The 24,051-nt window shown below is 32.7% G+C and overlaps 2 protein-coding genes across 2 annotated transcripts; both read left to right on the top strand.

The window, feature by feature from the left end:
* Nucleotides 1–5,036: 5,036 nt before the first annotated feature.
* LOC142639208 (putative leucine-rich repeat receptor-like serine/threonine-protein kinase At3g14840) lies at nt 5,037–23,964 on the top strand. Its single transcript, XM_075813337.1, has 22 exons — nt 5,037–5,119; nt 5,204–5,272; nt 5,362–5,433; nt 6,002–6,073; nt 6,292–6,363; nt 6,495–6,566; nt 6,664–6,735; nt 6,841–6,912; nt 6,998–7,069; nt 8,272–8,346; nt 9,111–9,176; nt 11,372–11,428; nt 11,508–11,543; nt 12,378–12,418; nt 13,293–13,669; nt 13,766–13,961; nt 14,592–14,738; nt 15,019–15,137; nt 15,283–15,493; nt 15,602–15,839; nt 20,634–20,784; nt 23,337–23,964. Exons 1-20 carry the CDS (start codon nt 5,037–5,039, stop codon nt 15,616–15,618), a joined length of 1,998 nt encoding a protein of 665 aa, XP_075669452.1. The 3' UTR covers nt 15,619–15,839; nt 20,634–20,784; nt 23,337–23,964.
* Nucleotides 20,659–23,729, top strand: LOC142639620 (putative leucine-rich repeat receptor-like serine/threonine-protein kinase At3g14840). The gene is made up of 2 exons (XM_075813770.1): nt 20,659–20,721; nt 23,337–23,729. Exons 1-2 carry the CDS (start codon nt 20,659–20,661, stop codon nt 23,727–23,729), a joined length of 456 nt encoding a protein of 151 aa, XP_075669885.1.
* Nucleotides 23,965–24,051: the final 87 nt, after the last annotated feature.

Genomic DNA, 24,051 nt, shown 5'->3' with positions numbered 1-24,051 from the left:
GTAACATAGCTAGTTGAGTTATATGGTTTAGCCAATAATAACTTTACTTAATGATAGAATCATTAAAAAAAAATTACTTTCCACTTCAAATTCACCAATCACCATTGGTAACACCAACAAGCTGAGCTATAAAACGCTTGGCCTATAATAACTTTACTTAATAGAATCATTTAATAGCATCAACTTTTCATTTCAAATCCAATTAATAAATAGAATTTTTCTTATTAATTAATCATAGAAATAAAATAAACTTATTTACCTTGAATGTGGCACGTGAGACAATAAAAGAGTGATGGTTTGTTGGTGACTGGTTGGAGAGAGAGAGATGTTTGATGGAACTATGTGAAGATTTTTTATTTAAAATAATGGAAATAATTTTTTAAGTTAGAGAGAGAAATAGAATAAAAAAGGTATATGAGTGTCTTCTTCTTCTTCCTCTTTTTTTTGTGGGGGGGGGGGGGGAGGGGGGAGGGTGAGATGGAGTTCGAATCATAGATACGGGTGGTGGCAAAGGATGTTATTACTGCCGAACTATCGTTTGAACCATCTTCTTTTTATAATCATACACAAACCACCTTTCTTGGGAAAACAGGTTTGAGATATAATTTTTTTTTTTAGATAGAAACGAGGGAAAATGACACAAAACTGTTTATGGTTTTCTTGGTCATATTTGTAAATTAGCAAATATGACCCACAATCTCAACCAATCACAGGCACCAATAAGGCTGCCCACTTCCATCCTATACCTTCATATTTTTATCATCTCCAATTGCAAAAACACCATCAATTCTTGAAAAGTGGGTTGTCTTGATTGGCAAATCACACATCAGTTTAGTGGATTTGACCATATTCCAACATATCTTCTTTTGTATGATCTCCCATTTGGAGAAAAAATCCCAGCTCAAATTTCAAGTACTCGAAATGATTATTAGTAGAAAACATTTTTGGGAAAAACTGTTTATTTTCTAGTGTTTGGCTATGTTCATAAGAATGTTCTGGAATATAAATTCAGCAATTGGCTTGCACGAAAAACCAAAAAACTTTCTATATATTTTTTATATGATATTAAATTACAACTTTGATTCACCACTTTAAAATATTAATACCTAACGTATAAAATCATTCTAAAAATACGAAAATCAAAATGAAATTATTTAAAATTACACTATCAAGTACGTACAATCAAAATAAGCGTGCAATAATAAAAAAAAATTAATAAAAACTATCAATTAAACTTATATATATATATATATATATATACAAAATAGACTAAAATACAAAGTGCATCCTCTAAGTTTTACTGAAATTTATTTCAGTCTTTTAACTTTACTTTTGTTCAATTGAGTCCTCTAAGTTTCAAAGTTATTTAATTTAGGCCTTTATCCAATTTAGTTTAACAAAATTGCCATTAAGTATGCAATTAACTAATGAAAAAAAATTCTTATGTAAAAAAATCTATAAAATATTTTTACTAATTTTATATTTTTTTATTTGGAAAATTTTTTTTAAGGGAAAATTTTTAACAAAATTGACAGGATTCTTGAATTAATTAAATTTGAAATTTGGAGGACTCAATTGGGAGAAAGTAAAGTTAGAAAACTAAAATGAATTGCAACCAAACTTAGATGGTGCAATTTGCATTTTAGCCTACAAACTACTATCAACTTTTAATTTTAGGTGAGACCCAAACTACTCATTCACCGAATTAAACTTTTGCTTGCATAATTAAAAAACACTTGAAATGTTCAAAGGAACGCTTGAAAATGTTTTTGCATGACTTAAAAAAAATTGGAAGCAATTCCCAAAGTTTTAAGTCATATTGTGATTGCTTTGAAGTTTTCCTGGGGTATCTTGGTCATTTCCATGGTTTCATTTTCTTGTTATTTTAGGGGCATTTATGTCACATTCAAGATTTTAAAGATATTTAGTCGTTTTGAAGTGTTCAAGGTTATTTTGATCAATTTGTAATTTTGGGGGTGTTTTGGTCATTTCGGAGATTTTAGGTTGTGGAGTGCATTGGTTGAGTTGAGAAATTTTTAACCAATTCATTACATGTGTGGAAAACAACCCAACCAACATGGGTCAGGTTCGGTTAGGTTGGGTCAGTAGGTTGTGTATACGTATTTTATATATTTTACACCTTGTAAAAAATTAGTTTTTCTTAATTATTTAAACACTTTTTTCAATAAATTGTTACTATTCATATAATATACTTAGATTATATCAAATTCATCAAAATTAATTCTTATAACACCAAAATCTATAAATTTAAAATTTAAAATAATGATATTAAAATAAACTTATATAAATAGTGGATTAAATGGATTAAAAAAACTATCCACCTGAACCCTACCCAACCTAAGACTCAAAATAGAATTCAAACCTAACCCAACCCACTAACCCATGAAAACCAAGTCAAGGCATCGGGCTTGGTCATTTTTTTTAGGTTGGTGAGTTTGATGCACACCCCTAATTTTAAGTGTATATTTGACATTATAGATGTTTCCAAAGTATTCTAGTCATTATAGAGGATTTTGATCATTTTGAAAGTTGAGTGGCATTTTGGATGTAATGATGGTATTTCGATTATTTTGGAAATTGGTGTATATTTTGCCATTTTGAGGGATTTAGAGGTGTTTTGGTTATTTTAAAGGCCTCATTGTAGTCATTTGGGGGGTTTTGAGGGTATTTGTATTATTTTGGAGATTTTAAAGAATATTTCTATAAGTTTGGAGGTTTTGTGGTATTTTACCGGTCATGAAAGTGATGAGTTGAGTAACGACCGCATAACAAAACTAACCATAGGTGATTAAAATAATATTTTTCGAACTACAAAGAGACAACATAAAATTAGTCCTAACCAATAACCACAGGTTGGTAAATTGTTATCAACCCTTAAAAATATTATAAAATTTCAACCCCTTAGTCCCTTTTTAGTTCTGCCCCTGGTGGTAGGTGGCATCTTGGGGCCACCCCAATAGATACCTCCTTATAGTTACCTAGTGTGGGTGGGGTGGGGGATTACACATATATGACAGAATAATAAAGCCTTGAAGAGTTATGAACACCTATGTTAACAATAAAAGAAAACAATAGGTGCTCTGTTTGTTTTGACATTAACAGTTTTTGGAAAATAAGTAATTTTTTAAAAAGTTTTTATTTAAAAAAAACTATCTTATTTTTCTATGTTTAGTAGCATTCTTAAAGTGAGTTGGGAAAATATCATTTTACTTTCCTTATTAAGCTTGGTGTAAAATAGAGTCATTTTTTTACGCCAAGCTAAATAAAAGAAGAGGGAAATTACACTTTACTACCCTAAACTATACCCTTGATTACACTTTGGATCCTAAACTTTTCAAATGCATGTTTTGCACTCTAAACTATGGCTCTTGTTACATTTTTCACCCCTAACGTTAAGTTTTCTGTTAACTTGGATAGAAAAATATGGCACCACGTGAAAAGACCTAATTGTCATTCTTCTCAATGCTTTAAAAAAAAAAAATTACATTTTACCACCCTAAATTATACTTTTGATTACACTTTGTACCATAAATTTTGAATTTCCATCCAAGTTAATAGTGAACTTAACGATAGGGTGCAAAGTGTTACAAGGGTTATAGTTTAGGGAGCAAAATGTGCATTCGAAAAGTTTAGAGTGTAAAGTATAATATAGGGTATAGTTTAGGGTGGTAAAGTGTAAACTATCTGTTGATTTCTTTTCAAATTTTTTGTAAGATTCTCTTTTCAAAAGTTTAACCATAGTCAGTATAAACATAGCCATTGAAAAAAGAAAAAAAAAATGAAGCAAAAATCGTATTTAATATTTTAAAATACACTTTAATTAAACTTTTTTAAAAATGGAATTTTAATTTAGGGAAGATAGTTTGGAAACCTGCCTTTAAGTAAATGGCATGTTAGTATACAATATTTTCAACATTAACTTAAAAAAGTTTGGTTAAACAGATGTTAAAGGGGGGAAAATATTTTCCCCCTCAGGTAGGGTTATAAACGAGGAGTGTTCTGCCGAGTTATGCATGTTTGAAATTTGCTCAATAGTAAAAGTCAAAAGTTCAAGCTTGGCTCAAGCTTGAGATAAGCCAAAAATAATGTTTGAGCTTTAACTCTTGGAAAAGCCAAGGAGTTTCAGCTTGGCTTAACTTGACTTAATTAATTAGTCAAGCAAAATTCTAGCTTAATATCAAGCTCAAACTAAAATCAAGCTTTTGAGCTTGAGATCAACAAAATTACGTGTGCGTTTGCGTAGCGGCATTTTTACATTTGCGTGTGTTTGCGTTTCCCTTGGTTGGTCCCATGGCACTGTTTATGGACCAGCCAAGTGATGAAAAACACGTAAACTGTATTTTCAGCAATAAAAAATATTTTGCTATAGTGTTTTCAGCAATAAGTTTTCAGTTTTTAGCAAAATAAGCGGTATCTAAACACACCCTACATTATGAAATGCTTAAATATCCAGAAACAAAGTAAACAAAAATAAGAAAATAGCATACTCATTTTTATCATGTTTTTGGTCCCACATATGATTAGCCACCATTCAAATTACAACTTTACATTATTAAACCCATCCATTCATCCTTACTTGTTTATAACTACAAGCGTTCAAAATAGAATTTTTACATCTATAAGATGATGAAGAACTAAAAAAAGACTTGTTTCGTAACTATTATAAATGAGAAATGGCTAATATGTTCCATAACTTTACATTAAATGATAGATGAGAAAAGACTATACATGGCCCATTTAAATTTATTTATTTATTTTTAGAATATAACTAAAGTATAAAGTGGTGTTTGGTTAATAGAGGTAAAGAGAAAAATTGGTAGTGATCCTATATGGACCATATCATTATTAAAATATGTAATAATGATATGACCCTTTTTTTTTCTTTTTTCTTTTTTACTAAAAAAAAAGAAAAAATTAAGGACGGAACCAATGTATTGGTATGACTTCCCATCCAAAAAAAAGAGTATCGGTATGATTAAGACTAACCATATTTATTTGTGTCATCTTTAATTGGTATGAAATACAGAGTTCTGAAAGCACAAAATCTCCCGGGTACTCTGCCACCTGAACTGGTGAACTCGCCGTATCTAGAAGAAATGTAAGTACTAGTCAACAGCAAATACTTAACCTGTCTATGTTTTTGTGGTTTTCATCTCATAATTTATGGCATCTCCTTATACAGTGACCTGACCCGTAACTACCTTAACGGCACAATCCCTCCAAAATGGGCCCCCACAAGGCTTGTCAACATGTACTCTCTCTCTCTCTCTCTCTCCCTGTGTGTGTGTGTGTTTTTGTTTGACTTTCATATTGTTTTTCATGGCTTCTCCTGTATTGCAGTTCTCTTATTGGAAACCGGTTGACCGGTTCCATTCCCAAAGAGCTTGGAAATATCTCCACTCTCAAAAGTTTGTGAGTTCTTACTCTTACTGCGCACCCACACCATTTCACTCTGTTTCTGTACAATGTATGATGCCCCCTTATTGATATTGAATTAGTTGAGTGAGTGTAGTGTGAATGTATGATAATTCTCATGTCCGGGCAAATTTTGCCAAATAATATTCTTTTGATAATAATGATTTAAATTGGTACTGTTTTGAAATCATTTGGGTATTTAGCAAAACCCAATTTTGAAGTGTTGAAAAACACAATCGCTTAAAATTCAGTCAAGTCAGCTGAAATCGTGTATTGAAAACACGATTGTAAGTGTTGAAATTTTATCTCTAAAACTTGATTTCATATTAGAGGCTAGATTCTCAAATAACTCCAAAACGGTACCAATTTAAATAAATAATATTTAAAAAGTTTTTTTTTTTCTTTGAGGGTGATATTTAAAAAGTACTGTTTTACAAAATTTCTCCCCATTTCAGGCATATACTAAACTAGTCATTTTAAGGTAAAGTGCAAATGTAGCTAGTATTTTTCCTTGTATCGTTACACGATGTTTTGTTATAAAGGAATTTCAATTTGTTATCAACAGGACCCTTGAGTTCAATATGCTTTCTAGAAGTCTTCCTAAAGAGCTTGGGAACCTAATCAATATAGAAAGGCTGTAAGACCCTTCATTTGAATTACTATATTTTAAAAACTTATTGCATTATACTTTCTTTTTTCTTTTGGTTGGCCTCCCTCCCTGTAGTAAGATGTAAAAATGTCATTATGATCAAGCAAAATTGATTTACACTAATTTTTTTTTACTTGTATAAGTGTATTGATGCATATCTTTTTTAGCTTATTGGCTTTTCTAAATTGGTATTGTTATTGTCATAGACACTTTACTTCAAACTATTTTACTGGGGAGATACCTGAAACGTTTGCAGGGCTAACAACAATGAAAGACTTGTAAGTTTCAAGATCTTTATTTTTTATTTTTTATTTTTTATTTTTTTTATTTTTTTTTTAACTATCTTGAAGATTTTATGTGTCTATTTTACCTTCTAAATTCACATATTGCTCCTCCCCCAATAATGCAGTCGGATTGGTGACAATAATTTTTCTGGAAAGATACCCGATTTTATTCAGAATTGGACAAATCTCGAAAAATTGTGAGAATTTGACTGTTTTTTTTTTTTTTTTTTTTTTAAGAAAAGAATTGAACTTGATGTATTATTTACTTATTAAATCAAAATTTCTTAACAACAGGGTGATTCAAGCAAGTGGTTTGAATGGGCCGATTCCTCTCCACATTGCTTTTTTGGAAAACTTAAGTGACTTGTCAGTGTGGCTTTATAAATCTGTAGCTATTTATTGTTTTATAGGCAACTGCATTTTTTTTTTTTTTTTTAAACTTTTTACTCCTATTCAAATTTCAATATCTAGGAGAATTAGTGGCTTAAGAGGACCTGAAGCAAATTTTCCACCACTTCATAATATGACAAAGATGAAAACTCTGTGAGTTAGAAACTTCAATTAAAAGTTTGATTTTATTATTGTTATTATTTTGCAACTCAATATAAAATATTTGGTTCTGTTTCAGGATACTAAGGAGTTGCAATATTACTGGGCAACTACCTGAATACCTTGGGAAGATGAATGTGCTGAAAATCTTGTCAGTATATAATTCTTTTTTACTTTCTTGTTTGCTGGACATTTTTTTCCTACTATTTTAAGGGTCATGTAGGATAGGCTAAATCAAATTATTGACTCTGCATTTTGGCTGTCTGATGGTAGCAATTATCCAAAAGGCAGTTTACATGCGTGTGGGCATGTGTGCACGCATGCTTGCAGACAGTTTTAAGTTTTAACTACCAACCATGGATATACATGAATGTATGCTAGCATAAGTACAAGACATCTATATATATGCTGATGGACTATAAATCTAAATGTCTTTCTCCTTTTTATTCCTTCTCAGAAAAGAGTACTAATGTTTTAGGAGAATAAGGAAAAAGTGAATCTTGTGATTGACCAGTCAGAGGTTATGAAAATGAAGAAAAAGGCTTCTATGGTGAAATCATATCAGGAACCCACAAGAAGTGATGTCCTTGAGAATGGAAATAAAATTTTTCTTTAACTTAGTGAAAAAAAAAGAAAAGAAAAAGAGTTGTATCTTAAAACTTTTGAGTTTCCTGCACCACTGGAGCATTACCATGTAAGCAAATGATTTCTGAATGCCCATGTGGAACACAAGTTCACGGTTTTCTGTGTGTGTTTATCTAAGTCATGTGCATGTGTTTTGTCTCATTCCATCTCAAATGAATTAGATGCTTGATACAAATATGTTTACTCAATAGTTATTGTTGGTACATATTTTGTGAAGTGATATGCATTAGCAGGAAAATGACAAATTTGAATAGCCATTTTGGCTCAAAGTTACCACTGCACATAAATCAAGTTCATTTTTATTTTCAGCTTCATTGAAAGAAAAAAGAAGAAGAATTTTTTGTTCTCATTTATTTAATATCCAAATCATGCTCAAGTCTACAGTAGGATTCCCCCCCCCCCCCCCAGCTTGCTTGAAAAAAAAAAAAAAGAGATAATTTTTTTATATATATTTATATAATAACCAAATCAAGTACAAGTCTCCAATAAATACTTGTTTATGAGATAGTTATGTTAAATAAATAGTCTTTTAGTTTGTGTATTTTTTTATTTTTTTTATTTTTTTTTTCTTACGTTTCTTTCTATTGCAAACTTCAATATGTTATTTACATAATACAATTTTTCAAGTAAATGATTTGAATTTTTTTTTCCCTTTTTTGGGAGAGTTTTCTATTTCACTAAAATTTGATTATATAAGTTCTCTTGCAGAGACCTCAGTTTTAACAAACTAACTGGAGGAATTCCAAGCAGCTATGTTGGTCTTCTAACAAAGATGGATTTCATGTAAGTGTTTTGACTTTAGATGTAGATTTCTTTACACTGAAGTAAAGGAAGCTGTCTAAGAAATTGTGTGAAAATGTTTGATTTTGCTCCATTCTGAACATACCAAGTAGCCACTATATCAATTTGATTAATTGCACAAATCCAAAATTTTGGCCTTAAAACATCTCGAGTAAGATAAACAAATCAAGTAATGATAACCTTTTTTGAATTAAATTAAAATGCAAGATGAATTTTAGGCTTAAAGTTGGCTAGTGTGTACCTAATCCAACAATATGCTTTAAGGATAGAGTTATCAAAAAGCCTTTAGGGTAAAATCTGGCCATCCATAAAATGATTACTGAAGTTAAATGTAGACCATTCTTGGGGTTCAAGTGATAGTCCAGTAGTGATGGCATCCTTTATGGAGCCTCATGCCCGTGGTTCAAACCTCCTTGCCCCTTTCCCACTATCATCTACCTATATATATGTATATGAAAAAAAAAAAATGTAGACCCTTCTTTATTGTCTTCTGAGTCAGAGTTCCTCTATCATATGGTGGACATAATTAACAGTCCTACTTCTATTGGCTAGAGGTGGGGGACCCTTTTATTTTTCCTCCAATTCACCGCTGTTAATATATATTCCAAAATTCCAAAATCATGAGAATGTGTACATGTGTGTGTTTGTATTTCAAGTTAGCCATTTCACTAAGCTCAAAATTTGTGTCACTAGCAAGTCATATCAATGTGCCGTGTAACTACATAAGTTGTTCTGAATTTGTTTAGGTATCTAACTGGAAACTTACTAAGTGGACCAGAGCCTCCTTGGATGCTAAAAAGAAGCGGCAGCATGTAAGCTTCTATTCCAAATTAATGTGAAGGAGTATGTATCATATGCATTAATTCATTAAAGGGTAAATCATTAAAATTCATGCATTATTTGTTCCCCTTTAATTTGCCAACTCCTGTGGAGAATGTATTGTATAATGTAGGCAATCTAGGTTTAATTGTGTTCTCAACATCTGTTGATAACCACTAGTATTAAGTAGTTATTTGCATTGGATATAATTTCTTCCATCTGATTTGTTGTGGATGGTTATGTATAAAGGAACCTTTTTTGCAATGAATATTGTTTCTTTCAAGGTTAATTTACAAAACCATCTTAGATAGTTAATCAATTGCAGCATAAACGAGTGCATCACAATATATTAAATACTTGAGTCATAGGAAACATGTTGGGGGATATTTGGGGACTAGCATAGTAAGGGAGGATAAAATAGTAAGTTAATACACGTTTGAAAGGTTTTAGCAAACTAGCATCTCGAGTTTTAGAAACTCGAGTTGTATACAAAACTCTAGTCTCTGAGACTCGCTTTATACTTGATGACTTGGACAAGAAAATGCCACATAGATCTCGCCAAATCAAAATCGAGTCTCTAAGACTTGATTTTCTTAGTGAAAAACATGGAAATCGAGTCTGTAAGACTCGAGTTCCACAGAGAGCACAACAAGAACAACGAAGAAGGAGAAGAAACCCAGTAGAACAAAAAGAAGAGAAAACCAGTAGAAGAAAACCAGCAGAACAAGAAAAGCATCTCCAAAAAAAAAGACCCAACCTGAACAATGAAGTTGTGTGGAAATTAGTCTCATATTCATGGAATTAGAGGAGATCTTATCATTGTTGTTAAGGGAAGTGAAGGAAGGTTCTAGAAGATGAAGTTTTACATATTGATGAAGGAAAATAAAGCGGCTGACTATATCGAGCTCCAACGCCGGGAAGGGATTTCCGAAGACGGCGAAGGCGACGACGGCGTTGAGGTGTCGGATTCCGAGCTGGACTTTGCTTACGGTGGCGCTAGTGCTCGGGATTGTGCTGCCATTTCTCTTCGTTAGAATTGCGTTTTTGGTTCTCGAATTCACCATTGCTTGCTATTCTACTCTCAGTAAATTCTAATTTCCCTTTTCTTAAGAACAGAATGAAGATGAAGCCCAGTAGAAGAAGAACCGAACGAAGATGATGAAGAAGAAGAAGAAACCCAGAACGAAGAAATGGAGTTGAATAGTATTTGCTAATGAAGGAACTCAAGTCTTAGAGACTCAAGTTCCACGTGGATAATTTTTGTTTGCCAGCTCTTGAACTCGAGCATTTAAGACTTGAGTTCTATCATGAAACTCGAGTTTTAAAAACTCGAGATGCTAATTTTTCACATTGTTTTGCAAAATCACTACTAACGAAATTGTTAAAAATTTAAGGCCAAATGGAAAAAAAAATCGAACATGTTGCCTATACACTTCCCTAGCATGTTGCAGAACTCATAAAAGTATTGTGGGGATTCCAAAAGTTTCTAAATGTTTGCTACTCTCCATAGTCTTCAGCTATTGTATATTCATTCAAAAAAAAAAAAAAAAGGAATCATTTATTTGATAAAATTTTAATCACTTCATCGCTTCAGGAGCCTATCACTTCAAAAGCCTAATCTTCTACTTCTATGTGGTCTTATCCTTTGCATTGATGCACACAAATTGTCCTATCCCTTGCAATCCCTCACCCATGCACACATCAATTATCCCACCCCTTGCAATCCACCCATGCATCATCCAAGAATTGAACATTGATGAGTCATATCACTAAGCTCCAGCTATCGTACTATATCTCCTTTTTAACTTCAAACTTTAAATTTTAGTATCTTTGTATAGTTCATAGTTTATCATGAAGGAAGGAGTCTCCTTATTTTAGGTTAGCTCTTATGATCTTGATATTTTCATACGGGGTTGGTTATTTACATTATCAAAAACACAAAGGTATATTGGGCTTAGGTAATGTAATGGTAAGCATCTTTCCCATATAAGAGTGGTTTAGCTTATATGTGGGAGTTTGGACGAAATCTTTATCTCCTAAAATATGTAGGATTGAGTTTTACTGAATGAAAAATGAAATATTATTACCCCTTCCATATATGTTATCAACTATCCTGCATAAAATAAAAGTTTATTATTCATGCTTCATTCTGTTAGGTAATGAATTACATCATAATTTTTATGTGCAGTGATCTTTCGTACAACAACTTTCCCAATGGAAGCTTAATTTGTGAACACCAAAGCTTGTAAGAATGCTTTTGTCTGTGTGTAAGTGTAATCTTTTATTTACTAGCTAAGCTTTGGACTTGGTGATATTTTATGTAGGAACTTGTTTACAACCTCTTCAAAGGGGAGTGACACGTAAGTATTTTAAGCTATGAAGCACAGGTGCGGCACCTGCGTCGGACGCAGCCGGACGCGGCGACGCGCAAGCGACGCCGCTGCCTGCGCGTCCGTGCCGCGTCCAGCAATAAAAAATCATTTTTTTCGGCGCGATACGGCGCGATTCGCGCCGATTCACGCCGATACAGCGCCGATTCGGGCCGACGCGCGCAAAATCGGGCCGATTCGGCCCGAATCGGTCCGTATCGGGTGAAATCGGTCCGGCCGAAATCTGCCGATACCAGCCGAAATATGCCGATATCGGCCGATACCGGCCGAAATTCAAAAAAAAAAAAAAACAACAACAACAACAACAGGTGCGAAAAAAAAAAAAAAAAAAAAATGAGGTGCACACGCACCGTTTGGAAAAAAACCAAGACCCAACCCTCTCCCTCTTCATTTTTCTTGAGCCTCTCTCCCACTCTCTACCTTCACTCTTCAGCTAGGCTCTCTCCTATTCGCTGTATTCTAATTATTATTTATCATTGCTCTTAAATTTGGTATATATTTATATAATGTGAAAAAAGTATGTTTAGCAATATATTAAAAATATAAATATAAATATTTTTAATAATTTTTTAATCGCCGCACCCGCACCCGAATCCCGAAACGCACCCGTGCTTCATAGATTTTAAGTTCACCTTTCAAAGCATGAATTAAAAAGGTTTTTTGATATTAACTTTCTGGTATACTGTCTTGATTCATTTTATTTAATTATTTATAATCTTCAATGTAATATTGTCTTGAGTCAAGTAACATATATTTTATCACAATGTAATATTGCTGACTTGCTTTGGTGGATTGCCTTATCAGTGGAAATATTTCGTGTCTGAGAAGCTCTTCTTGTCCAAAAAGTAAGTTCTTGTTTGGGCTATTATAAAATTGATTTAGTATAAAATTCTTCAAGATTTACCTATCAAAAAAAAAAAAAAAAAAAATCTTCAAGATTGTTATGCTCATGATTGCTTTTGGTTCAGATCTGTAGCAGTTCCTCAAATATATCCTGAAGGGTTTTTTCTCACACTTGTAACCATACTGAATAATGAATCTGTTTTAAGAGATCCTACTTTACATCTAACTTTTAAAATTCTTCTATGCTACACAATTTTGCGGTTGCTAAATCATTTTACAGTTTCAAGTCTTTCTTACAGACTTGCAGTCTTTAATGTGACTAGGCACTAACCATGTTTTAATTTTTTTTTTTGTTTGGAATTGAGGGCCCCTCCCTTGCTTGTGGCCCCCAAGATTGGAAATTTATTGTAAATGCTTCCAAGTTTATAAATCTTTCACATCTAATTTTTGTCTTACTAAACATTTTAATTTTTAATAAATCTTCCAAATTTTGTCTTTCTGAAGTCTGCAGAATAATGCTAATGCACTGGGATTGAACTTTGTTGGTAGGATCCATTTCTAGCCTTTATGTAGTTATCTGGCTATCTTATCTAATAGTGGCATAAGTCTCATTGGATATAGTAACGCATGAGGGCACCCTCCTAATAGTACTAAACACAAGAATGAGCAGTGTCCTTGAATGACCGTCTCATTTGGCTTGATTCTGCACCAAATGAAACTCTGTCTCATCACACACTCCTCCCCCAACACCCCCCCCCCCCCCCGGCAAAAAAAAAGTGAAAAAAAAATATTTTCCTTATATAATTTGCATTAGTATTAATTTAAATATGTTTAAAATGTTCAGCTGTTACTAATCCATTTTTCCTATTTCCCCAGATGTCTACTCCCTCCAGATAAATTGTGGTGGACCACATATAACTATAAATGGTAATACTATGTATGATGAAGATATAGAGCCTGGTCAAGCGTCAAAATTCCTTAAGAGAGAAAATTGGGCATTTAGCAGCACTGGTGACTTCATGGATGATGGCGATATTACAGACATTTATATTTTAGGAAATTCCTCCAAACTTACTATGGCTAATCCTGAACTATACATGACTGCACGCCTTTCTCCTCTGTCTTTTACTTATTATGCCTTTTGTTTGGGAAATGGACCTTACAAAATAAACCTCCATTTTGCGGAGATAAAGTTCACCAATGATAATACATATAGCAGCTTGGGAAGGCGTGTATTTGATATTTATATTCAGGTATTTAATGACATTATGCTCTGACCTTCATCAACCAAAGTTCTTATGTTTATAGCTTGTTACTAGCTGGTCACTAACATGTTTAGAATATTGAAGGGAGAGCTAGTGGAGAAGGATTTCAATATTGCAGATGAAGCTGGTGGAGTTGGCATTGAAGTCATAAAACCTTATCTCGCAGTTGTGAATAATAACACCTTAGAGATCCGTTTTTATTGGGCTGGGAAGGGTACAACTGGCATCCCTGAAAGAGGAGTCTATGGTCCTCTTATTTCGGCAATTTCTGTTCATCCTGGTAGGTTTAGACCTTGCATTAGCTACTTGTAATCAATTTTGGACTCTTAGAAATAGACCATGTATTAACTTGCAAATCCATGTTTATCTTCATTCTATAAATTCAACATTGTCAAGAAATTCTTTTAGGGTAATGCCCTAGGATCTACAATCTACTCATTTATTTAACTATGTGACCAAAGTCTTTCGGGTTTTGGCTTTTCAATCAGGATTTTTTTTTTTTGGGTCTAATTTTATTAGTTTGATATATAGGACCCCAGAATGTGTCTAAACTCTTATACTATTATTCTGATGATTAATGCATTCCTTCATCAGTATGTGGGTACAAATCCCACAGAATTCAGATGGAGTGGATTTTGTTTTCATTTTTATTTTATTTTTCGTAAAATCTCAACTGGATTCAGGAAAATTTAAGCTGATAATTGCCCTAGTGTTTTGAAAAACAGTCGTGTTCATTTAAATTTAGAACTTGAGAAGAGAAATAATCTTGATTATTTCTTCATTGAAGTGGTTGTAATGGTTTTGATGGAATATTTTGTGTTCTTTATGCATTACATGGTTGGCTGGATCATGATTTTACCCCCTTTCTGAGGCACTAATATTATATCTTTTGAACTACTTCTTCAATTAGACTTCAAACCCCCATCAGAAAATGGCAGCAGTGTATCAGTAAGAGAAGTAGTTGGAATAGTGGCTGTAGGAGCATTCGTTCTATTTCTGGTTCTGGGTATCCTCTGGTGGAAAGGCTGTCTAGGACAGAAGAGCAGAATGGGACAAGGTATTTAGTATTGTAAATGCATATTGATCTGTTCCTAAGGAAAACTTATATGTTCAGTGAATTGGATTTTGCATTGGAGCTTTTTGCATGTGTATATATGCCCCTGATACGCATGCTTGTAGAATGCCTGAATGCCTGTTGTAGGAATTGACTGCATATGGGTGTTTTAGAACTTATGATTTATTACATCTGCTCAAATGTTTTGACAAAACCTTAAAAAAGTGTAAAAATTTTCAATTTTCCTAGATATAATTCGTATGTGAATTTGGTTCTTCTACAGATCTAAAGGGTTTAGACTTGCAAACTGGTTTGTTTACCTTGAGGCAAATCAGAGCTGCAACTAACAACTTTGATGTTTCCAATAAAGTTGGAGAAGGTGGTTTTGGTTCTGTTTATAAGGTATTTAACACTAAATTTAACATTGATATATTCTATTTGAACTTTCATTATTGAGTTTTGACTCCACATAAAAAAAAAAAAATCCCTATCCTTGTTGCAGTTTCTTCCTTCTTATGATAAGATGTTGGAAATTATATTCTCACAGGGCCTCTTGTCAGATGGTACAACAATTGCAGTAAAGCAGCTTTCTTCCAAATCAAAACAAGGAAATCGCGAGTTCGTGAATGAGATAGGCATGATTTCTGCTCTTCAACACCCTCATCTTGTTAAGCTCTATGGATGTTGTATTGAAGGAAATCAACTATTGCTAGTATATGAGTACATGGAAAACGATAGCCTTGCTCGAGCTTTGTTTGGTAAAAATTTACTTCATACACTTGATGTTTTTGGTATTTGTAACATGCTGTAAGTAAAATAATGTATATATGTTTAATTGATTTTCTATTAAATTTGATAAACTAAAGGCTCAGAAGAATGCTAGGTGAAGTTGGATTGGACAACAAGACATAAGATTTGTGTTGGGATAGCAAGAGGTTTGGCTTATCTTCATGAAGAATCAAGATTGAAGATTGTTCATAGAGACATCAAGGCTACTAATGTTCTGCTTGATAAATATCTTAATCCTAAGATATCTGACTTCGGTTTGGCCAAGCTTGATGAAGAAGATAATACACACATGAGCACCCGCATCGCTGGAACCTAGTGAGTTATTGCCTTTGTTAATTTCTCTTTTATGAATATTATAAAAAAGTGCTGATAATAAAATTTTATTTATATAAGGGAAAAATAGGTGTTCTTTCTTGTAAGAAAATATCATAAGGATAATGGTTATGTGACATTAGGAGGACCACAACAGAAACAACAAGAACAACCAATTTTTAATCTCAAAATATTAGGGTTGGCTATAGATCCTCAATGGAGTAGTTAGAGTTGGCCCGATGCATTCTTTTTACTATCATATTCATTGTTACGTCCTTAATTGACATGTCTATCTTTACTAATTCTACTAAGTTTATTTTAGGTCTTCCTCTACATTTTTCCATTCTCTTGACTTGAATCAATTTTCTCTGTCATTGGTGCATTAATCACTTTCCTTTCTACATGATCAAAAATTTTTAAGCTATTCTTCCTCATCTTTTCATTAATAGGAAGAATCCTATCTTTCATTATATTTGCACTTATTTATATTAAGACCCTCATTTTAGATATGCTAATTTTACGAACATGTTGCTTCTCAAAACTCAAAATCTGTACCTAAAAAAAAAAAATCAACATTCAATACCATAGAGCATAACTACTCTTACAAAAAATTTTCCTTTAACTATTCTACTACAAAATGCTCCTTATGCCCTTCTCTACTTCATCCACAATGCATTCACATTCTTTTCATTCTTTTCATCTTTATGAAATTATTGGAAACTAATTTTAAAGACATACCTATTCTTTAATAAGAATGAGATACACAATGATCATATTCTGTATCTCTTGTATAATAAATTCATACCTTCTTCAATATCAACTAAACCCACATAAACTGTACATGTGGCTAAAGCATGGATATGTTGATTCTACGTTCTACACACAACAAGCACAGTCTTTTAAGTTTATTGACATGGTCTCATTTATGCTACCATGACCATATAATAATCACTTTTGTAAATTTGATTATATAATAGGTGCACCATTTATGTGGTTAAAACGTAGAGTACTGTTGTCATGTATCATGTTCATTGTAATAATCAAACTGAGATACACAATGATCAAATTATATGGGTGAAAATACCATTTTGGTCCCTACATTTTTGACTCACTATTAATTTGGTCCATATATTTTGGTAGCAGTCAATTTAGTCTCTATTATTTTCAGTTTGTAGTCAATTTAATCCATCTTATTTTCAATTTATAGTCATTGTGGGTCCAAATTTGGGTTTTGTTTTTAGTTGCTAAGTTGATATGTGTGTCTACCAGAGTTGGAGAGTGGTAAATTTGATTTGCAATTTTGTATTTGGTTGCCAAGAAAATGCAAGAAAAGTGATGATTTGACTATAGGGAATAAATTGACTATATATTGAAAATAACAGGAACTAAATTGACTTCTACCAAACTATAAGGACCAAATTAACAATAACCCCCAAATGTAGAGACCAAAATTGAATTTTCACCTTTATATGTGTCTTGTATCATAAATTCATACCTTTTTTTTATCATCAATTATACCCAAACAAACTCTAAATGTAGCAGGAGAATAAATATATAATTGTTCAAGCTAAACTTAGATACAGTATCTTAGATATGGTTCCTTAAGTAACCCTCCTAATATTCAGTCATCTGTCTACTTAACCAAAACACTATATGGCATTAACAACATCAATTTCATTCTTCTTTTTTGTTTTCCCCTGTATGTGTTAACACCATATGCACAAAAACAAGAGAAATCCTAGAATCCCAATCTCTCTGACTTCTCAGTTTTCACCCTCAATCGCTGACTTCTAGGTTTGTGAAGAAATTAAGCTCTGCTCGCTTCTTTCTCTCTCCCTTTCAAAAAAACTGGTCCAAGACACGAACAATCACCAAATATAAAAGGTACACTTGAGAAGTTCAATTTGACCACATGGAAAGGAGGTAACGAAAGTGCTCACATCTACTGCTTTAAGAGTCCAACATAGTTAAACTAAAAAAAAAAAAAATAGAACACATAAAGTAGTCATGTGCCCAAACCCAGAACAAGCATTGCAGGCATTGAACTTACATCATAGAGCCGATAACCAATTAAAAAAAACTTATATTTTATGGGGAATCGTTTTAATGGGAAGGAGTTAAGTTTTTCTCACGGAATGGGTTTTTTGATTTTCTTGGGGAAACAAAAGTCGGATGGTGTTTACATTGTTTAGTGTTTTGGTTAAGTAATCAAGTTGTTGAAATTTAAGAGGGTACCTAAGGAACCATACTTAAGATATTGTATCTAAGTTTTTCCCTGATTGTTCTATGTCCTACACGCAACATTTGAAGTTTATAAACATGTTCTCATAAATGTCTGCATTATCACATATTAATCATTTTGGTATAGTTGATTATAGTCATCAACCATCAACGTACTGTGTGTTTGCCAAAAATCTAAAGTAATAAGCATAGGGGATCTGTGATCAAACACCGAGGCCACGTTTGGAATAGAAGACACACAGAGAGTCAGAGAGTTCTAAGTGTCATAGCTTATGACGCTATGCCTCGAATTTTATAACATGTTGACTTGTTGTAAGGAGGTGTTTAGGGATCCCATATTAGTTCACTTTAAGTTTGCTTATGGATTTATGTATTCATTAGACTTCTCCACCTACTAGATTAATCGTTTTGGTATATTGGAGATGGAAAGCAAGTGGTCCGCCAAGAGGGTGAGTGGGATGTTCATGACTTGGATCTCCCGAGCCGATATTTGGTCAACTGGAAGCAAGGTTTCACCGTTGAGAGCTGCCCTCTAAAATTAAGGAAGGTGGTGGTGGTTTACTTGAAATTGACCTCATTTGAGTTCTTTATTGGATCTGAAGTTGGGTTTATTAGCACACAAAGAGAAGAAATTGTGCATTGATAGTAATTATGGAACTAGAAAAATCCATCGGTTTTGTGAGGATTTAGAGCTGAGATTTGTCATCCTCAAATCCTAACTTATCATCCTCAAATCCTAACTTAAAATCCAATTGGAAATTTTAAATTCTCACACCAGAATTTGTAAATATTGAACCCAAATGATGGCTATGATTGGCGCACCCAAACACACGGTATCTTTCTCAACTTGCCCTTCTCTCCCTAGAAAATGCAAGTATTCATTTTCTTGCATAAAAAATGGTCCATTGATGCAGACAGTCAATAAGAGTTGGTCTAGTTTTGATGCAGGGCCTTCTTGCCACATTTCATTGGTTACTTCAATTATTACTGAGTCTTTGAAGTTTTTTGGTTAGAAAGTTGTTGGTTCAGTTTTAATTAAAAGTATGGCTGGATAAGGGCAACTTGGTAATTTCTATATTTTCTGGAACGTGTTGTCATTGGCTGTTGGAAAGGCCCATGAGTCTTATTTTGTGTTTTGAGTCCTTTTCCTATTAGGTTTAGAAGTTCGTAAGTATTCTTTGTTATTAATAATCCTAGTCTTTATAGAATTAGGTTATTTAGGAGTCCTATTCCTTCTAGAAAAGGTTTTAACAATAGCTTATATTAAGGTTTTATTGTAGTCAATAATATTCATAATGAAATTGATTCTAATATATTTCCTGCAACTTATTTTAAGCTTTGAGAGTGTGATTGCCTTTCCCCTACTTAGGTGTGATTGGCTTAGGGTTTACCTTTCTTTAAATCTTGTTTTATCCACAGTTTTAATGCCAAACATCCATCAACATCAATCCTAATTCAAGAACCTTTCAAAATCTCATCAAGAAATCCAATTTAGTGTTGAATTCCAAAAAATCCTACATCATGAATACAAGTTGTCTTTCATTCCGCCTCATGCTATTTAATTTTGTTCTAGTTGTTTTCTTACAAATTCCCTTTAGATTGCCTCATATATATGAAAAAATTCCCTTTAGATTGTTTTCTTAGCGGGCTAGAGTAGTAACAATTAAACTTCTAAAGATCATATAGGTCACAATTTTGGGTTACTTATTAGCTTAACTTATCTTTATACCAAAATGATACGGACAATGCCATGTACATGAATATGGATAAGGTTGAATTTATGTTGTCTGTTGTGGTCAACAAGTAAACACTCAAGCCAGTCTAAGAAATCCCACATTGTCATGTATCATTATAGCCAAAAACAATCTAAAAGAAAATCCTTCATATCTTTTCGCATAATCTTAAGACTTATATAAGAATTTGTTCCATTGCTAGTTTGTTACTACATCAACAAAACCAACAGCATGTTGCTATCGATGTCAAGTGTCAACATCTCATTATAATCTTTATCTAGGAAATTTTAATTTAATATTTGTAAAGGTTGCAACTCTAGGGGTGGCTGGACTTTGGCTTATGGCACCATGAGTTTGGTTCATGAAGGTTTTGTTGGCTTTTAAAAGCATTTCTTCTTGATCTTCAACCTGTTGAGACCATTTTCATCTTACTTTTACATAGGTTTTCATTTGAGAACTTCATTGATGAATTCGCAAATGCTTCATTAAATGACATCAAACTCACAAGAATTTTGATTTTTTGAATGAAGGTATTAAGGAAACACATCTAGAATAGAAGACATTTGGGGAAACTATTTATTAATTAGGGAAGAAAACGAGAGAAAAATCAAGGGAATTTTTACACTTAGTTTGGTTTGACGGAAATGGGTGAGGAAACAAAGGGGGGGAAAATGTTTATAGGAAAGTTTTAATATTGAGCTTAAAGCAAGGAAAATGTTTTGAGCTTATTGCTATAATAAGCATTCATCTACCTATTAAAAAAAGGGTAAAACATTGAAATATGCTTGGTGGATAAGTTGTGCATAATTTTGTGTTATTGCAGTGGATATATGGCACCTGAGTACGCAATGCGGGGCTATTTGACTGACAAAGCGGATGTTTATAGTTTTGGGGTTGTTACCTTGGAAATTGTTAGTGGGAGGAGCAACACTAGTCACCGACCATAGGAGGAACCTTTTAATCTTCTTGATTGGGTAAGTTTGATCTTTTACTCTTTTCATTTTATTGCTTTTTATTGTTCTTGTTTAATTTTTATTTGGGCACTTTATGTTTTTGGGAAAACACAAGTTAGGTATATATACATGCAAGTTAAGGTCATTTTATGCCAAATATGTTTAAAATTTTGGATTTGAAACCCTACTATTAGATATTGGCTTAATTCAAGCCCGTCTGCGTATATTCATTTTTGAGACGGCCGTTAAATGTTACTCAAGCTCAAAAAGACTAAATTTTAATGCACCAAAACTATGTCATTTTGTCTAGGTCAAGAAAAAAGTCCATACCAAATTTAAATTTTTTTTTCTTGCTAAGAGCCTTGTAAGTCTACAAGCAGTTCTTAAGTGTTTTTAACCAAGACACTTATAGCATGGTTTTAAAAAAAGACCAGACTAGTTGGTTCAACCAATTCAATAGTGAACCAGTGCTAATACCAGTCAAGATATTCACAAAAACTGGTAATGCATAAAAAGTCCGCTCAAAACTAGAGAACCAGTGATTTAATTGTCTTGAATTGGCAACTAGGATGATTGAACTGGTTTTGAGTGAAGAGAGATTTTTCAGATCTAATTAGATATTTGGTCGACAATTTGAATGGTTGAAGTGGTTAAGGAGAATGCAAAGAAAAGGAGAAGCTGGATCTTGGATCTAAACGAACAATAACTGTAAACAATTTCGCTGGAAAGGAATCTCAAAACTTGGATTTGAAGTTTGTGATGCGACTGGTACACTTGCTAGTATTATTCTTTGCAACTTATTTGTTAGATTCTGGACTTCAAACTTTAGATGGCTCTATAAAATTTTCTTATTGTGTGGCTCTTTTATTATTATTTTTTTCATCATTTGTACTGCTCTCTTTCAACTTACCAGTTACAACACACAATACAAGTTATAAAAAAAATAAAAATAAAAAAAATAAAAATAATAATAATAATAATAATAATAATAATAATACTGATGATGATGATGATGATGATGGTTAATTCCATTAGCTTATTGTAATATTTGGGTTAATATTAACTAGGACCAAAACATTTTAAAATTGATTAATTTGGTCTCTAAACTTAACTTAGTCCCAAAACACCATCAGTCTTGTTAGTAATTTTTTCTCTTCTCTCTTACGGACCAAATTGGATTAGGGACCAAATTGGTCTGTTTTGAAATGTTTTGACCTGTTTGGTATTAGCCCAAACCTGAGAGTAGGTTATTAGAATTTACCCCTAACATATAATAATAAAAAAGAAATAGAATATACAAACTATTTGGTTCTTCTCCCATCTGATATATTATGATCCCATAATTGTGCCAATAATTTTATTGTTTTGTATTTTCTTTTGGTTCAAATACTCCTAAAAGGTCTTTTTTATTTTTAGATTTTCTTTGTTAAAACATTTAGAACATGTTATTGCTTCCATTTTTTTAGTATAATAAGATGGAAAAAGTCAGTCACAAATTATTTTAATTATCTAAAATATTTTCTAGTTAATATTATTAGTTATTATAAATGTATAATTTATTTGCTTAATTTAATAATAATTTATTAAATTATTTATGACATTACCAGTTCAACCATCGGTTTAACCTTTGTTGGACTAGAGAATCGGGAACTAGTCTCTTTTTTAGTTCTTTCTTCGTTCTAGTTTTTAAAATTGTTGTGTAGGTCAAATCCCCTCTAACTCTCAATTTGGGTTAACTGAGTCGAAGTGACATCACTGATCATGATGCCCACAATTACCACTTAGCCAATCAAACCACCAAATCTCAAAATCCCCAAGTCTCTACATGATCGACCCAAATCTCTTTGCACTCCCTAAACTAAGAGCCTTGAAGTCGAATTCAAAAAACACAATAGCCTTTAGCTATTTGAATTTCACTCTATTTAGATGCCTAGAAACGTTAGGATTTGAATTCTTTGATTTTATTTTTGATTCATTTAGTTTTTATGTATTTCTTTTTTTTAATTTAAAACTTTTTTGTTAGACTATTTAATTTATGTGAAATAATTAAAATGACATGTCATAATTTTTTTGGACTAATTAGCACATGTGACAAGCATGAGTGGTATTTAACGGCCACATTATCAGCGAGCATGGATGAAAGGGCTTATGTCAAAATACTAAATAACATTAAACGTTCAAATCTAAATTTTTAAATATTAGGGGGCAAAATCTAAATGATCCCATACTCTTAAGGGCTCAATTTACAATCAAAAATTTTGATGGTCACATTTTCATTTAAGGCTAATTCCATATTGATAAAAAGTTTTATAATCAACGTTAAGAAATTTAACTCTTTATTTTATTCCCTTACTCCTAAATTCTTCTTTCTTATTTATATACTTGCTAAGCATATGTTAATATGTCTTTATTCCCAATATGGGCGTAGATTATTGACTAGTAGCAAGTTTAGATGTGTCTCTACTGAGAGCCTTATAACTCAATTAATATCTCTTTGTGTTTCCAACATAAATATCTAGGATTTAATCTTCATCCCCTGTTATAATTCTTCGTTTTTATGTTTCTGTTTCTAGGCACACCTTTTGAAAGAGGAAGGGAATTTAATTAAGCTGGTTGATCCAAGGTTGGGCTCAGACTATAGCAAAGAAGAGGCGATGGTCATGATCCATGTGGCTCTTCTATGCACTAATGTTTCTTCAGCAGCTAGACCCACCATGTCTTCAGTTGTGAGCATGCTCGAAGCCAACATTATTGTTCCGGATTTGGTTTCAGATACGAGTTTATTACATGATGAAATGAAAGCGAAGGAACTGCAAAAGTATTATCAAATCAATGAGGAAATCAATATGAGTGAGAGGACGAGGCGAACAATGTCAATGGACGGCGCGTGGACTGCTACTTCTTCATCTGCTGCTGACCTCTACCCAATCAGTCTAGATTCTGGTCTATTGGAAAATAGATTTTAGAGAATCTTAAAGGTTTCTCATCATTTCTTAATGTTACAAATGATTTGATGCCTAACTAATTTAAGAACCATGAAGTTGAAATCATAGCACTTTATATTTTTGGTTATTTTTTCAAAACTCTGAGGGGAGAGCGAGACACAATATTGATAGATGGTGGAATTCCCTTGCAAGATGAGGATGATAATAAAAACTAGCCTCCTTACACATGAAAAGTGCATGTTCAGAGGCTTTTGCCATTTTTTTTTTTTTACATGATTTTGCATTTAAGAATTTGAAAAAAAAGTTATTGCTTTGATAAAAGAGAAAAAGGTTTTGACTATTT

Source organism: Castanea sativa, chromosome 6 (assembly GCF_040712315.1).
Source record: "Castanea sativa cultivar Marrone di Chiusa Pesio chromosome 6, ASM4071231v1".
NCBI lineage: Eukaryota > Viridiplantae > Streptophyta > Magnoliopsida > Fagales > Fagaceae > Castanea > Castanea sativa.
The sequence above is the reverse complement of the archived record's forward strand: the minus strand, read 5'-3'. Positions and strand labels throughout refer to the sequence as shown.

Excerpts from the sequence above, each read along its gene's own strand:
- LOC142639208 (XM_075813337.1), top strand. The coding sequence starts at position 5,037 with ATGAAATACAGAGTTCTGAAAGCACAAAATCTCCCGGGTACTCTGCCA. Across the intron at positions 11,544-12,377 it reads TCTTCAAAGGGGAGTGACAC|TGGAAATATTTCGTGTCTGA; the intron begins GTAAGTATTTTA and ends TTGCCTTATCAG. Across the intron at positions 15,138-15,282 it reads GTTTTGGTTCTGTTTATAAG|GGCCTCTTGTCAGATGGTAC; the intron begins GTATTTAACACT and ends ATATTCTCACAG.
- LOC142639620 (XM_075813770.1), top strand. The coding sequence starts at position 20,659 with ATGCGGGGCTATTTGACTGACAAAGCGGATGTTTATAGTTTTGGGGTT. Across the intron at positions 20,722-23,336 it reads GGGTTGTTACCTTGGAAATT|GCACACCTTTTGAAAGAGGA; the intron begins GTTAGTGGGAGG and ends TTCTGTTTCTAG.